Source organism: Thalassophryne amazonica, chromosome 13 (assembly GCF_902500255.1).
Source record: "Thalassophryne amazonica chromosome 13, fThaAma1.1, whole genome shotgun sequence".
Taxonomy (NCBI): Eukaryota; Metazoa; Chordata; class Actinopteri; order Batrachoidiformes; family Batrachoididae; genus Thalassophryne; species Thalassophryne amazonica.
Window position 1 is genome coordinate 98,895,657 of NC_047115.1, and position 15,663 is coordinate 98,911,319.

Below are 15,663 nucleotides of genomic sequence, written 5' to 3' on the forward strand. Positions count from 1 at the left end.
GTTGGAGTGTGTTTGCTGTCTGGGTTCCGAGTTCCGTCGTGGAGCAGGGATTTTGGACATGGTGTTCGAATCACCTTTTCACCTCTGCAGTTGTGGCTATGATACATTCATTCGTCTGTGGGACCTCCGTCTCAGCCCGCGGTATGTCCCTGTCCATCTGTTTTCAGCTGAAAACCTCTGCTACAGTTTGAGATGCAGTGATGGTGGTTTTTACAGCAAGTTGTTCTTGTAAGAAAAGTAGGAGGTGTTCACATGTTGAGCTCCAGGAAACATTAACGAGGCTGCTGCTTTATTCCTCACGCAGGAGAACAACTTGAAGTTAATCTGTAAACTGTGGATGTGCAGAAAAATGCAGAAGTCTGAGGCACACGCACATCTGGACCACGTGAACACGGGGTTCAGGGTGGGACCCACAAAATGTCCACACACCTGTGACACTCTTTATTTACCAGCCGAGTAACATGGACGTCAAAACAATATATCTATCTATCTATCTATCTATCTATCTATCTATCTATCTATCTATCTATCTATCTATCTATCTATCTATCTATCTATCTATCTATCTATCTATCTATCTATCTATCTATCTATCTATCTATCTATCTATCTATCTATCTATCTATCTATCTATCTATCTATCTATCTATCTATCTATCTATCTATCTATCTATCTATCTATCTATCTATCTATCTATCTATCTATCTATCTATCTATCTATCTATCTATCTATCTATCTATCTATCTATCTATCTATCTATCTATCTATCTATCTATCTATCTATCTATCTATCTATCTATCTATCTATCTATCTATCTATCTATCTATCTATCTATCTATCTATCTATCTATCTATCTATCTATCTATCTATCTATCTATCTATCTATCTATCTATCTATCTATCTATCTATCTATCTATCTATCTATCTATCTATCTATCTATCTATCTATCTATCTATCTATCTATCTATCTATCTATCTATCTATCTATCTATCTATCTATCTATCTATCTGTATATCTATCTATCTATCTATCTCTATCTGTATATCTATCTATCTATCTATCTCTATCTGTATATCTATATATATATATATATATATATATATATATATATATATATAGATATATAAAGTAAGACCCTTCGGCTGCTCCCTTGTTTTCACTCAGGGTCGCCACAGCACATCCGAGGTGGATCTGCAATTTGAATTGGCAAGTGATTTACACCTTATGCCCTGCCTGATGCACCTCCACGTTACATGGAAAAATGTATGGGGTGAGGGTTTGAACCTGGAACCTTCCACACTTATACACACACAGCATGTAAAATAAGCATTGAACACGTCACCATGTTTCCCAGTAAATATATTTCTAAATGTGACATGAAATTTTCACCAGGCGTCAGTAACAACCAAAGTAAACAAAGAGCCAACAACGAGCCTTAAGAGTTAGTCCACGTGTCAGTCTGTCAGTCAGGGAGCACACACTGACTTCTTACTCTCACAAACTCACTACATTTATTTAGCAAACTTTGGAACATGACTGAGGTTCCATTCTTGGAAACTGCGGATGACCAGGTGGTGCCACTTTACATGTATATGGCACCACCTAGTGGCAGAATAATGTAACTGCACCATGTATCAAACCCAATGAATTGTGGGAAGTACAGTGTTTGTACAGTGTTTCAGACACGCTGTAATTATTAAAGGGAAGAGAATCCGCCATCAGAATAATTCAGTCACAACCCCAATTCCAATGAAGTTGGGACGTTGTGTAAAATGTATATAAAAACAGAATTCAATGATTTTCAAATCCTCTTCAACCTATATTCAATTGAATACACCACAAAGACAAGATATTTAATGTTCAAACTGATAAACTTTATTGTTTTTGTGCAAATATTTGCTCATTTTGAAATGGATGCCTGAAACACGTTTCAAAAAGCTGGGACAGTGGTATGTTTACCACTGTGTTACATCACCTTTCCTTCTAACAACACTCAATAAGCGTTTGGGAACTGAGGACACTAATTGTTGAAGCTTTGTAGGTGGAATTCTTTCCCATTCTTGTTTGATGTACGACTTCAGTTGTTCAACAGTCCGGGGTCTCCGTTGTCGTATTTTGCGCTTCATAATGCACCACACATTTTTAATGGGCGACAGGTCTGGACTGCAGGCAGGCCAGTCTAGTACCCGCACTCTTTTACTACGAAGCCACACTGTTGTAACACGTGCAGAATGTGGCTTGGCATTGTCTTGCTGAAATAAGCAGGGACGTCCCTGAAAAAGACGTTGCTTGGATGGCAGCATGTGTTGCTCCAAAACCTGGATGTACCTTTCAGCACTGATGGTGCCATCACAGATGTGTAAGTTGTCCATGCCATGGGCACTAACACACCCCCATACCATCACACATGTGTAAGTTGTCCATGCCATGGGCACTAACACACCCCCATACCATCACAGATGTGTAAGTTGTCCATGCCACGGGCACTAACACACCCCCATACCATCACACATGTGTAAGTTGTCCATGCCACGGGCACTAACACACCCCCATACTATCACAGATGTGTAAGTTGTCCATGCCATGGGCACTAACACACCCCCATACCATCACAGATGTGTAAGTTGTCCATGCCACGGGCACTAACACACCCCCATACCATCACAGATGTGTAAGTTGTCCATGCCATGGGCACTAACACACCCCCATACCATCACAGATGTGTAAGTTGTCCATGCCACGGGCACTAACACACCCCCATACCATCACACGTGTAAGTTGTCCATGCCACGGGCACTAACACACCCCCATACCATCACACATGTGTAAGTTGTCCATGCCACGGGCACTAACACACCCCCATACCATCACACATGTGTAAGTTGTCCATGCCACGGGCACTAACACACCCCCATACCATCACAGATGTGTAAGTTGTCCATGCCACGGGCACTAACACACCCCCATACCATCACAGATGTGTAAGTTGTCCATGCCACGGGCACTAACACACCCCCATACCATCACAGATGTGTAAGTTGTCCATGCCACGGGCACTAACACACCCCCATACCATCACAGATGTGTAAGTTGTCCATGCCATGGACACTAACACACCCCCATACCATCACAGATGTGTAAGTTGTCCATCCCATGGGCACTAACACACCCCCATACCATCACAGATGTGTAAGTTGTCCATGCCATGGGCACTAACACACCCCCATACCATCACAGATGCTGGCTTTTGAACTTTGCACTGGTAACAATCTGGATGGTCTTTTTCCAAAGGACACGATGTCCATAATTTCCAGAAACAATTTGAAATGTGGACTCATCAGACCACAGCACACTTTTCCACTTTGCGTCTGTCCATTTCAAATGAGCTCGGGCCCAGAGAAGGTGGCGGCGTTTCTGGATGTTGTTGATGTTTGACTTTCACTTTGCATGGTAGAGTTTTAACTTGTAGATGTAGTGACGAACTGTGTTAACTGACAATGGTTTTCTGAAGTGTTCCTGAGCCCACGCGATAAGATCCTTTACACAATGATGTCAGTTTTTAATGCAGTGCCGCCTGAGGGGTCAAAGGTCACGGGCATTCAATGTTGATTTTCAACCTTGCCGCTTACGTGTAGAAAGTTCTCCAAATTCTCTGAATCTTCTGATTATATTATGGACTGTAGATGATGGAATCCCTAAATTCCTTGTAACTGAACGTTGAGAAACATTATTCTTAAATTGTTGGACTATTTTTTCACGCAGTTGTTCACAAAGTGGTGATCCTTACCCCATCTTTGCATGTGAATGGCTGAGACTTTTTGGGATGCTCCTTTTATACCCAATCATGACACTCATGTGTTTCCAATTAACCTGTTCACCTGTGGAATCTTCCAAACAGATGTTCTTTGAGCATTCATCAACTTTCCCAGTCTTTTGTTGCCCTGTCCAAACTTTTTTGAAACGTGTTGCAGGCATCCATTTCAAAATGAGCAAATATTTGGACAAAAACAATAAAGTTTATCAGTTTGAACAATAAATATCTTGTCTTTGTGGTGTATTCAATTGAATATAGGTTGAAGAGGATTTGAAAATATTGTATTCTGTTTTTATTTACATTTAACACAACGTCCCAACTTCATTGGAATTGGGGTTGTAAACAACCAACCCATCCAACTTTATTTATTTAGCACTGTAAAGCAACCATAGTCTTTGACTTGCTTTTATTTTCATTCAGTAAAAAAAAAATCACAGATGCTGTCACTGAATGAAATATTGATGCACTGCACAATTAGATAAAAACACAGAATAAAAGTCCAAGGTGTGTGATAGTGATAAATAGGGTTTTGAAAAATAAAAACTATCAATAACTGCCTCTGTGTCTATATATAGACAACATGCAGCAAGAGCAATCTGAGATTTCCGATGTCCGTCAATCTGGATCTGAATCACTACCACAATTCAGCGGTCTTCCCTGCCCTAATATCTAACTGTGGTGCAAATTTGGTGAGAACCCTAACTCCCCCCCCCCCTTTTTTTTTTTTTTTTTTTTTTTTTTTTTTTTGGATGTAATCCTTCAAAGCCTAGATAAAGTGAAATCTTCATCCAGAATTCGGATCACCTGCAAAATTTAACTGAGTCAAAATCCAGGTGGTAGTTTTGACGTAATCCTGCTAACAGAAAGACAGACAAATAAATAAACACTGATGATTTTATTTCGTCCTTGGTGGACGTAATAAATAAATTAAAGACACAGGATATTGCACATATAAAGATGCTACATGCAAGAAGTTATGTTTTAACTCCTGCTATGATCTATTTTTCATACAAGTTCAGAGTCTGGTGTATTAGGACTTACAGAGTAGATACAGTAAACAAGTGACAGAAAGAAAAGAAAATAAAAACCCCTGTTTTCCACTTTTTCAAAAAATGTAAGTCCATTTTTGATCTGTTACATTCTGAATGATGGCTGTGGTGTGATGTTAAATGTCCTTTAATCCCCTTTGTGATCATTCAGGATGGCACAACGGCAGAGCAAGAGAAAAAAAAAAATACTTTCTGTGATATCACAAAGTTAAATTAACTGGGGTACAACAAAGGAACCTGTGAACTGATATGGCTCACAGTCTTGGAAATTGTCTTAAACAGAAACATGAGCAGTTTGTGAACCCGTTTTTCTGTATAGTCTTGAATGTTTTCATTGAGATCTTTGCAACCGCCTGATGAGATACAAGAATTTGATTACGTGTATACATTTTAAGGCAGAACGGTGGATTAGTGATTAGCACTGTTGCCTCACAGCAAGAAGGTTATGGGAACTTTTCCCATCTGTGGCCTTTCGGTGTGGAGTTTGCATGTTCTCGATTTGCATCGGTTCCCTGTGGGTGCTCTGGCTTCCTCCCACATCCAAAGACATGCAGCTTAGGTGAATTGGAAACTGAAATTGTCTGTAGGTGTGCGTGCACATGTGCATGTGTGTATTCAACTGAATATAGGTTGAAGAGGATTTGCAAATCATTGTATTCTGTTTTTATTTACATTTTACACAACGTTCCAAATTGACTGGAATTGGGGTTGTAGATATTTATTCTTTTCCTGATGTTTCATCTCCGTCTCTGGTTAAATGAGCTGACTGCAGAGCAGTCGCACAGCTGTCACTGACGCGGCATCACGTTCGCCGTGTCACTGACGCGGCGTTCTTCATCCTTTGGACCAAAGTCTGTTGGACTGATGCCATCAAGATTCACTTGATGATGATTTTCTGAAAACGCTCTGATGGATGTTAAATATTTGACTGGCTAATTTCGTAGAACTTCGAAAAAATGAACTTAGTTTTTCTTCACTGCCGAGTTTGTGAAAATGATTTCACAAAGACAGGTAGCTAACATATAACTGACCAATCACAGGCTGATCTTCAGGCTCTGTTTATAGTCCATTAAAAATATATGACCCACCACTAATTGCAACAGAATTTGTTTTTTCACCATGAGTGCAGAACGGTCTACAAAATGACAGACTAAGAGTCTCCTAAAATCCAAGTGGTAAATTTGCACATACAGTGGAGGAAATAAGTATTTGACCCCATGTCAGTTTTGCAGGTTTTCCCACCTACAAAGAATGGAGAGGTCTGTAATTTTTATCGTAGGTTCACTTCAACTGTGAGAGACAGAATCTAAAAAATAATCCAGAAAATCACATTGTATGATTTTTAAATCATTAATTTGCATTTTATTGCATAAAATAAGTATTTGACCCCTTAGAAAAACAGAGCTTAACAATTGGTACAGAAACATTTGTCTGCCATTACAGAGGTCAGACGTTTCCTGTAGTTCTTGACCAGGTTTTCACACACTGCAGCAGGGATTTTGGTCCACTCCTCCATACAGATCTCCTCCAAATCTTTCAGGTTTGGAGTTTCAGCTCCCTCCAAAGATTTTCTATTGAGTTCAGGTCTGTAGACTGGCCAGGTCACTCCAGGACCTTGAAATGCTTCTTACGGAGCCCCTCCTTAGTTGCCCTGGCTGTGTGTTTGGGGTCATTGTCATGCTGAAGACCCAGCCATGACCCATCTTCAATGCTCTTACTGAGGGAAGGAGGTTGTTTGCCAAAATCTCACAATACATGACCCCATCCGTCCTCCCTTCAATACGGTGCAGTCGTCCTGTCCCCTTTGCAGAACAGCACCCCCAGAGTATGATGTTTCCACCCCCATGCTTCACGGTTGGGATGGTTTTCTTGGGGTTGTTCTCATCTTCTAAACATGGTAAGTGGAGTTGAGTTCCAAAAAGCTCTATTCTGGTCTCATCTGACCACATGACCTTCTCCCATGCCTCCTCTGGATCATCCAGATGGTCACTGGTGAACTTCAAACGGGCCTGGACATGTGCTGGCTTGAGCAGGGGGACCTTGCTGCCCTGCAGGATTTTAAACCATGACAGCATCATGTGTTACTAATGTAATCTTTGTGACTGTGGTCCCAGCTCTCTTCAGGTCATTGACCAGGTCCTCCTGTGTAGTTCTGAGCTTTCTCAGAATCATCCTTACCCCACAAAGTGAGATCTTGCATGGAATCCCAGACTGAGGGAGATTGACAGTCTTCTTGTGTTTCTTCCACTTTCTAATAAATAATCATAACAGTTGTTGTCTTCTACCAAGCTGCTTGCCTGTTGTCCTGTAGTCCATCCCAGCCTTGTGCAGGTCTACAGTTTTGTCCCTGGTGTCCTTAGACAGCTCTTTGGTCTTGGCTATGGTGGACAGGTTGGAGTGTGATTGATTGAGCGTGTGAACAGGTGTCTTTTATACAGGTAACAAGTTCAAACAGGTGCAATTAATACAGGTAAAGAGTGCAGAATAAGAGGGCTTCTTAAAGAATAATTAACAGGTCTGTGAGAGAGAATTCTTGCTGGTTGGTAGGTGTTCAAATACTTATTTGCAGCAGTAACATACAAATAAATTATTTAAAAATCATACAATGTGATTTTCTGGATTATTTTTTAGATTCTGTCTCTCACAGTTGAAGTGTACCTACGATAAAAATTACAGACCTCTACATTCTTTGTAGGTGGGAAAACCTGCAAAACTGACAGTGGGTCAAATACTTATTTTCCCCACTGTATAAAAAATGGCCGCCATAACAATAAAAATGCTATAACTTTGCCCTTAATACACTTAGAATGACAGTCTTGGGGTCTAAATTGACATTTTTGTGGCCGTAGAATACAATTAAATCATTTTTAAATCTCTAAGACAAGGCCCTAATTAACATATTTCAAAATGGTCACCGAAATGATCAAAATATCCATAATTCTACAATAAGGGCAGATAGATGGACAATCCTGGGGTCTAAAATGACATTTTGGGGGCTAGGAAATACAATACAACCGTTTTCAAACCTCTAAATCGGAGTCCTAATTAAAATAATATTATTTAAATGGCTGTTTGAATGAATGAATGAATTTTTATTTGGCGCGCACATACACATACTTAACAAAAGAATCGCTCATAAAACAAAAGAAAACAAAAACTCATGAGCAGTTTCCCAGTTTTGTGCATCTGAAAGGGTGTCAGCTAACGCAAAAGCTTATAACCCCCCATACCTCAATCCAGTAGGTCATGTGTGGGACAAGCAATGAATGATGCAGCATAACCAATGAATGCTGGGAGAGGAAGTATTGTGCTTTATACAGAATCACAATAACTTCTGATATTTTGGATTTAACATCATTTATATGAGTTTTCCAACTTAATTTATCATGGATAAAAACTCCAAGAAACTTGGTTATGGTTACTATTTCAGTTTCAGCATCATTCAATAATAAGTTTCTACTTAAGTTCGTGGGCTTAACTCCAAATATAATACATTTGGTTTTACCCAAATGAAGCAATAATTTATTTAAATCAAACCAATGTTTAAATTTTTGCAGTTCCCTCTCCATCATGTCCAGGAGCTGTCCCAAATGATCTCCACTACCAAACACAGTCGTATCATCAGCAAACAAAATACATCTCACAGACATGGAAACCTAACCTATATCATTAATATACAACAGAAAGAGTAACGGCCCAAGGACTGAACCCTGGGGCACCCCACATGTAATCCTCAAAAATTCAGAAATTGTCCCCCCAAAATGGACACACTGATACCTGTTGTGTAAATAGCTAGCTATCCAATCAAGGCCCAGTCCTCTAATACCGTACTTCTGCAATTTGCCCAATAGTAAAGTGTGATCTGTGGTATTAAATGCTTTCTGCAAATCAAACAAAACTCCTACAGTGTATTTCTTCTTCTCTGTTGCATTTGTAACTTGTTCAACAAAGTCAGTTAAAGCCAGTGAAGTAGTATGATTTTTTTCTAAAACCATACTGCTCTACACCGAGTATGTGATGTTTAGTTATGAAATCGTTCAACCCCTTTACAAAAATCTTTTCCAGAATTTTTGAAAACTGTGGTAACAATGAGATTGGCCTGTAGTTTGAAACGACATGTTTGTCTTTTCAAACCAAATTTGAATCGTGGTATCACCTTAGCCATTTTCATTTTGAAAGGAAATTTCCCGGTCATCAATGACAAATTACACATATAAGTCAAGGGTTTAACAATACAATCAGTAATATTTTTATTAAAAACATATCAAGGTTGTCACTGTCAGTTGATTTTTTTCCCCTTTTAGCTTATGAACACTGCAAAAACTGACATCTAAGAAAGTAAAAAAAGACTTGTTTAAAGAAAATTTGGCTTAATTTTTGTCTAAATAGAAAAATAATCTTGTCAAGCGTTTTTACACAAGAACAAATGTCTTATTTGGGAAAATGTATCTCACTTTTTCTTAAGTTTTTCCAGCTCATATCAAGCTGTATTTAACCAGCAACAAGGAAAGCCAATGGATTTCAAATCATCCAAGCAAAGGTGTTGGGAAAGTGTAGGTACACGGACCCACAACAGGGGGCGCAAATGAACGGACAATGGAATAGGTCAAATAACAATACTTTACTGTTGTGAATGTGCACAACAAATACAACAGATTACAACAATAGACAAGAGTCAATTCACAAAGGTGTCGTGTGGGCAGGCTCGAAGATAGGAGACGCCTGTCCAAAGCAGAACCGGAACCACACGATTTTCTCCGCCACCAGACCCCGGGAATACTGGAGCCGCCAAGTCCCAAACTCCCAGGTGGCCACTGCCTCCGCGTGTCGGACCTGGTACTGCTGGCGAGGAACAAAAAGCAATTAAATGAGGGCGCGTTTGCACCCAGGAATCCGTACGGCAGGAAAGCTACCTCCACCTCTCGTTGGAAAAGTAGTCCACAATACAAACGCACAAAGTCACAAAAGAATACTGTCAAACAGTCAGCTGAGGTACGTTACCTTCCAGGTAGAACGATATCTCGGCAAAGAGGTGGAGATGACGTCTTGCTGATATACCGATGCTGATCCGATGAGTGGTGACAGCTGTCATGGGTGATGAGTGTCAGCTGTCACCCCGGCTGCTCCTGTGAGGCGGCAGCGCCCTCTGGTGCCTGGAGCCCGCACTCCAGGCAGGGTGCCCTCTGGTGGTGGTGGGCCAGCAGTACCTCCTCTTCAGCGGCCCACACAACAAAAGGAACAAGATTGTCTTCCTTATTTTAAGAGAGAAGCTATTCTTAAAATAAGAATTCTGTCTAGTTTTAAGGCACATTTGGATTATTCAGTGCCTAGACATTTTGCTGGTTTGAGAATTCTAAGCACATTTTTCTTACCACATTGGCACATTTTTTTGCTTAATACAAGACAGTTTGGCTAGATTTTGGATTTTTTTTGGCTTATTTTGAGAGGGACAATTTTTGCAGTGAACTATGTTAATAATTTCATTTTCATATGTTTCTTTAATATACATTGAATCCAGAGTTGTATTAATTGTTCTGCTGTTGTCCAAAGAGCACATTTTTGAGGATACAATTGAATTTGATATGTTTTTACTCACATTAACAAAATAATCATTGAAATGATTTTCTTTTACGGTTTTGTCAGAACCTGTATAAAAATAAGATGGATAATCTTTAAAAACTTTTTTTTTTATGATTTCTTTTTAAATTTTCCAGGTGCCTTTAATTTTGGTTTTATTTTTTTCCAATAAACCCCAGTTTCTTACATGATTGTATAATGTTCGTTAATTTGTTTTTAGATGTCTTATATTTTCTTTCAGCTTCTTTTGTTCAGAATTTTATAAACTGCTTGTACAAAACAAGTTCATTTTACATGCATTCTGGTTGTCCCTTTGTAATCCAGGGTTTATCAGGTTTTGCATATTTCCAGTTCTTGGCACAAACGGGCAATGTTTGTCATACAAGTTGGAAATAATGGAAATAAATTATTCATATGATTTGTCAATATCAAATTTGATTTGATTTGATTTTGATTTGATTTGTCAATATCCTCACTACAAATATCACACCAATCTTGATGTATTAAGTCCCTTCTGAAGTTCTCAGTAGTCTTGAGATTTGCGGTTTCCTTTTGATCATTTTTATCAACTTATGATTTGAAAGCTACGAAAATCGGCAAATGATCACTGACGTCACTAATGAGTCGTCCACCTGTTATGTTCCCTGCAGTAGCATTTGTTAATATATTGTTGATAAGTGTCGATGTATTCATAGTTATCCTAGTTGGATGTGTGATCACTGGGTACAATCTCATGCAAAACACAGAGATTATGAATTCTGTTATTTGTAACTGACCATGAGGATTCAGGAAATGTCTATTAAAGTCTCCACAGAGAAATAAAAGCTTATTATTATTATTAACCCCTCTACTGGTGGTTGGCTCTCACTGCGGTATTGTATCACTTCCTGTTCCGGAGCACAGCGGTGTTTTTCTATATCTGTTAGCTGTTTAATCTGCGCAGTTAGATTGATCTAGTTATCTAGATTACGATTTGTTTCCCAGTGTAATCTTTACGTGCCTTAACTAAAGCACTCCTTCTGCTGAATCACCTCTAAATTATTTACACATTATTCACTTTGCGTGTTTTTAGGAATCCGCTAGCTTAGCGTAGCTACTAGCTCTTAGCCGATTTAGCATGGCGGCTCCTCCTGTCTCTCCCGCACTTTTCTGCTCTGGGTGTGAAATGTTTAGTTATTCCTCGGCCTCCTTTAGCAGTAATGGTACTTGTAATAAGTGTAGCTTATTTGTAGCTTTGGAGGCCAGGCTGGGCGAATTGGAGACTCGGCTCCGCACCGTGGAAAATTCTACAGCTAGCCAGGCCCCTGTAGTCGGTGCGGACCAAGGTAGCTTAGCCGCCGTTAGTTACCCCCTGGCAGATCCCGAGCAGCCGGGAAAGCAAGCCGACTGGGTGACTGTGAGGAGGAAGCGTAGCCCTAAACAGAAGCCCCGTGTACACCGCCAACCCGTTCACATCTCTAACCGTTTTTCCCCACTCGGCAACACACCCGCCGAGGATCAAACTCTGGTTATTGGCGACTCTGTTTTGCGAAATGTGAAGTTAGCGACACCAGCAACCATAGTCAATTGTCTTCCGGGGGCCAGAGCAGGCGACATTGAAGGAAATTTGAAACTGCTGGCTAAGGCTAAGCGTAAATTTGGTAAGATTGTAATTCACGTCGGCAGTAATGACACCTGGTTACGCCAATCGGAGGTCACTAAAATTAACATTAAATCGGTGTGTAACTTTGCAAAAACAATGTCGGACTCTGTAGTTTTCTCTGGGCCCCTCCCCAATCAGACCGGGAGTGACATGTTTAGCCGCATGTTCTCCTTGAATTGCTGGCTGTCTGAGTGGTGTCCAGAAAATGAGGTGGGCTTCATAGATAATTGGCAAAGCTTCTGGGGAAAACCTGGTCTTGTTAGGAGAGACGGCATCCATCCCACTTTGGATGGAGCAGCTCTCATTTCTAGAAATTTGGCCAATTTTCTTAAATCCTCCAAACCGTGACTATCCAGGGTTGGGACCAGGAAGCAGAGTTGTAGTCTTACACACCTCTCTGCAGCTTCTCTCCCCCTGCCATCCCCTCATTACCCCATCCCCGTAGAGACGGTGCCTGCTCCCAGACTACCAATAACCAGCAAAAATCTATTTAAGCATAAAAATTCAAAAAGAAAAATAATATAGCACCTTCAACTGCACCACAGACTAAAACAGTTAAATGTGGTCTATTAAACATTAGGTCTCTCTCTTCTAAGTCCCTGTTGGTAAATGATATAATAATTCATCAACATATTGATTTATTCTGCCTTACGGAAACCTGGTTACAGCAGGATGAATATGTTAGTTTAAATGAGTCAACACCCCCGAGTCACACTAACTGTCAGAATGCTCGTAGCACGGGCCGGGGCGGAGGATTAGCAGCAATCTTCCATTCCAGCTTATTAATTAATCAAAAACCCAGACAGAGCTTTAATTCATTTGAAAGCTTGACTCTTAGTCTTGTCCATCCAAATTGGAAGTCCCAAAAACCAGTTTTATTTGTTATTATCTATCGTCCACCTGGTCGTTACTGTGAGTTTCTCTGTGAATTTTCAGACCTTTTGTCTGACTTAGTGCTTAGCTCAGATAAGATAATTATAGTGGGCGATTTTAACATCCACACAGATGCTGAGAATGACAGCCTCAACACTGCATTTAATCTATTATTAGACTCTATTGGCTTTGCTCAAAAAGTAAATGAGTCCACCCGCCACTTTAATCATATCTTAGATCTTGTTCTGACTTATGGTATGGAAATAGAAGACTTAACAGTATTCCCTGAAAACTCCCTTCTGTCTGATCATTTCTTAATAACATTTACATTTACCCTGATGGACTACCCAGCAGTGGGGAATAAGTTTCATTACACTAGAAGTCTTTCAGAAAGCGCTGCAACTAGGTTTAAGGATATGATTCCTTCTTTATGTTCTCTAATGCCATATACCAACACAGTGCAGAGTAGCTACCTAAACTCTGTAAGTGAGATAGAGTATCTCGTCAATAGTTTTACATCCTCATTGAAGACAACTTTGGATGCTGTAGCTCCTCTAAAAAAGAGAGCTTTAAATCAGAAGTGCCTGACTCCGTGGTATAACTCACAAACTCGTAGCTTAAAGCAGATAACCCGTAAGTTGGAGAGGAAATGGCGTCTCACTAATTTAGAAGATCTTCACTTAGCCTGGAAAAAGAGTCTGTTGCTCTATAAAAAAGCCCTCCGTAAAGCTAGGACATCTTTGTACTCATCACTAATTGAAGAAATAAGAACAACCCCAGGTTTCTTTTCAGCACTGTAGCCAGGCTGACAAAGAGTCAGAGCTCTATTGAGCTGAGTATTCCATTAACTTTAACTAGTAATGACTTCATGACTTTCTTTGCTAATAAAATTTTAACTATTAGAGAAAAAATTACTCATAACCATCCCAAAGACGTATCGTTATCTTTGGCTGCTTTCAGTGATGCCGGTATTTGGTTAGACTCTTTCTCTCCGATTGTTCTGTCTGAGTTATTTTCATTAGTTACTTCATCCAAACCATCAACATGTTTATTAGACCCCATTCCTACTAGGCTGCTCAAGGAAGCCCTACCATTATTTAATGCTTTGATCTTAAATATGATCAATCTATCTTTGTTAGTTGGCTATGTACCACAGGCTTTTAAGGTGGCAGTAATTAAACCATTACTTAAAAAGCCATCACTTGACCCAGCTATCTTAGCTAATTATAGGCCAATCTCCAACCTTCCTTTTCTCTCAAAAATTCTTGAAAGGGTAGTTGTAAAACAGCTAACTGATCATCTGCAGAGGAATGGTCTATTTGAAGAGTTTCAGTCAGGTTTTAGAATTCATCATAGTACAGAAACAGCATTAGTGAAGGTTACAAATGATCTTCTTATGGCCTCGGACAGTGGACTCATCTCTGTGCTTGTTCTGTTAGACCTCAGTGCTGCTTTTGATACTGTTGACCATAAAATTTTATTACAGAGATTAGAGCATGCCATAGGTATTAAAGGCACTGCGCTGCGGTGGTTTGAATCATATTTGTCTAATAGATTACAATTTGTTCATGTAAATGGGGAATCTTCTTCACAGACTAAAGTTAATTATGGAGTTCCACAAGGTTCTGTGCTAGGACCAATTTTATTCACTTTATATATGCTTCCCTTAGGCAGTATTATTAGACGGTATTGCTTAAATTTTCATTGTTACGCAGATGATACCCAGCTTTATCTATCCATGAAGCCAGACGACACACACCAATTAGCTAAACTGCAGGATTGTCTTACAGACATAAAGACATGGATGACCTCTAATTTCTGCTTTTAAACTCAGATAAAACTGAGGTTATTGTACTTGGCCCCACAAATCTTAGAAACATGGTGTCTAACCAGATCCTTACTCTGGATGGCATTACCCTGACCTCTAGTAATACTGTGAGAAATCGTGGAGTCATTTTTGATCAGGATATGTCATTCAAAGCGCATATTAAACAAATATGTAGGACTGCTTTTTTGCATTTACGCAATATCTCTAAAATCAGAAAGGTCTTGTCTCAGAGTGATGCTGAAAAACTAATTCATGCATTTATTTCCTCTAAGCTGGACTATTGTAATTCATTATTATCAGGTTGTCCTAAAAGTTCCCTAAAAAGCCTTCAGTTAATTCAAAATGCTGCAGCTAGAGTACTGACGGGGACTAGAAGGAGAGAGCATATCTCACCCATATTGGCCTCTCTTCATTGGCTTCCTGTTAATTCTAGAATAGAATTTAAAGTTCTTCTTCTTACTTATAAGGTTTTGAATAATCAGGTCCCATCTTATCTTAGGGACCTCGTAGTACCATATCACCCCAATAGAGCGCTTCACTCTCAGACTGCAGGCTTACTTGTAGTTCCTAGGGTTTGTAAGAGTAGAATGGGAGGCAGAGCCTTCAGCTTTCAGGCTCCTCTCCTGTGGAACCAGCTCCCAATTCAGATCAGGGAGACAGACACCCTCTCTACTTTTAAGATTAGGCTTAAAACTTTCCTTTTTGCTAAGCTTATAGTTAGGGCTGGATCAGGTGACCCTGAACCATCCCTTAGTTATGCTGCTATAGACGTAGACTGCTGGGGGGTTCCCATGATGCACTGTTTCTTTCTCTTTTTGCTCTGTATGCACCACTCTGCATTTAATCATTAGTGATCGATCTCTGCTCCCCTCC

At 39.9% G+C, this 15,663-nt stretch overlaps 1 protein-coding gene across 1 annotated transcript in view; it reads left to right on the forward strand.

Moving 5' to 3' along the window:
• fbxw4 (F-box and WD repeat domain containing 4) overlaps positions 1–15,663 on the forward strand; it is a 293,683-nt gene that overhangs the window by 264,048 nt on the left and 13,972 nt on the right. Inside the window, exon 18 of the mRNA XM_034184427.1 lies at positions 1–141. Within this exon, the coding sequence (XP_034040318.1) occupies positions 1–141 (141 nt within the window). The remainder of the gene's footprint in view (positions 142–15,663) is intronic.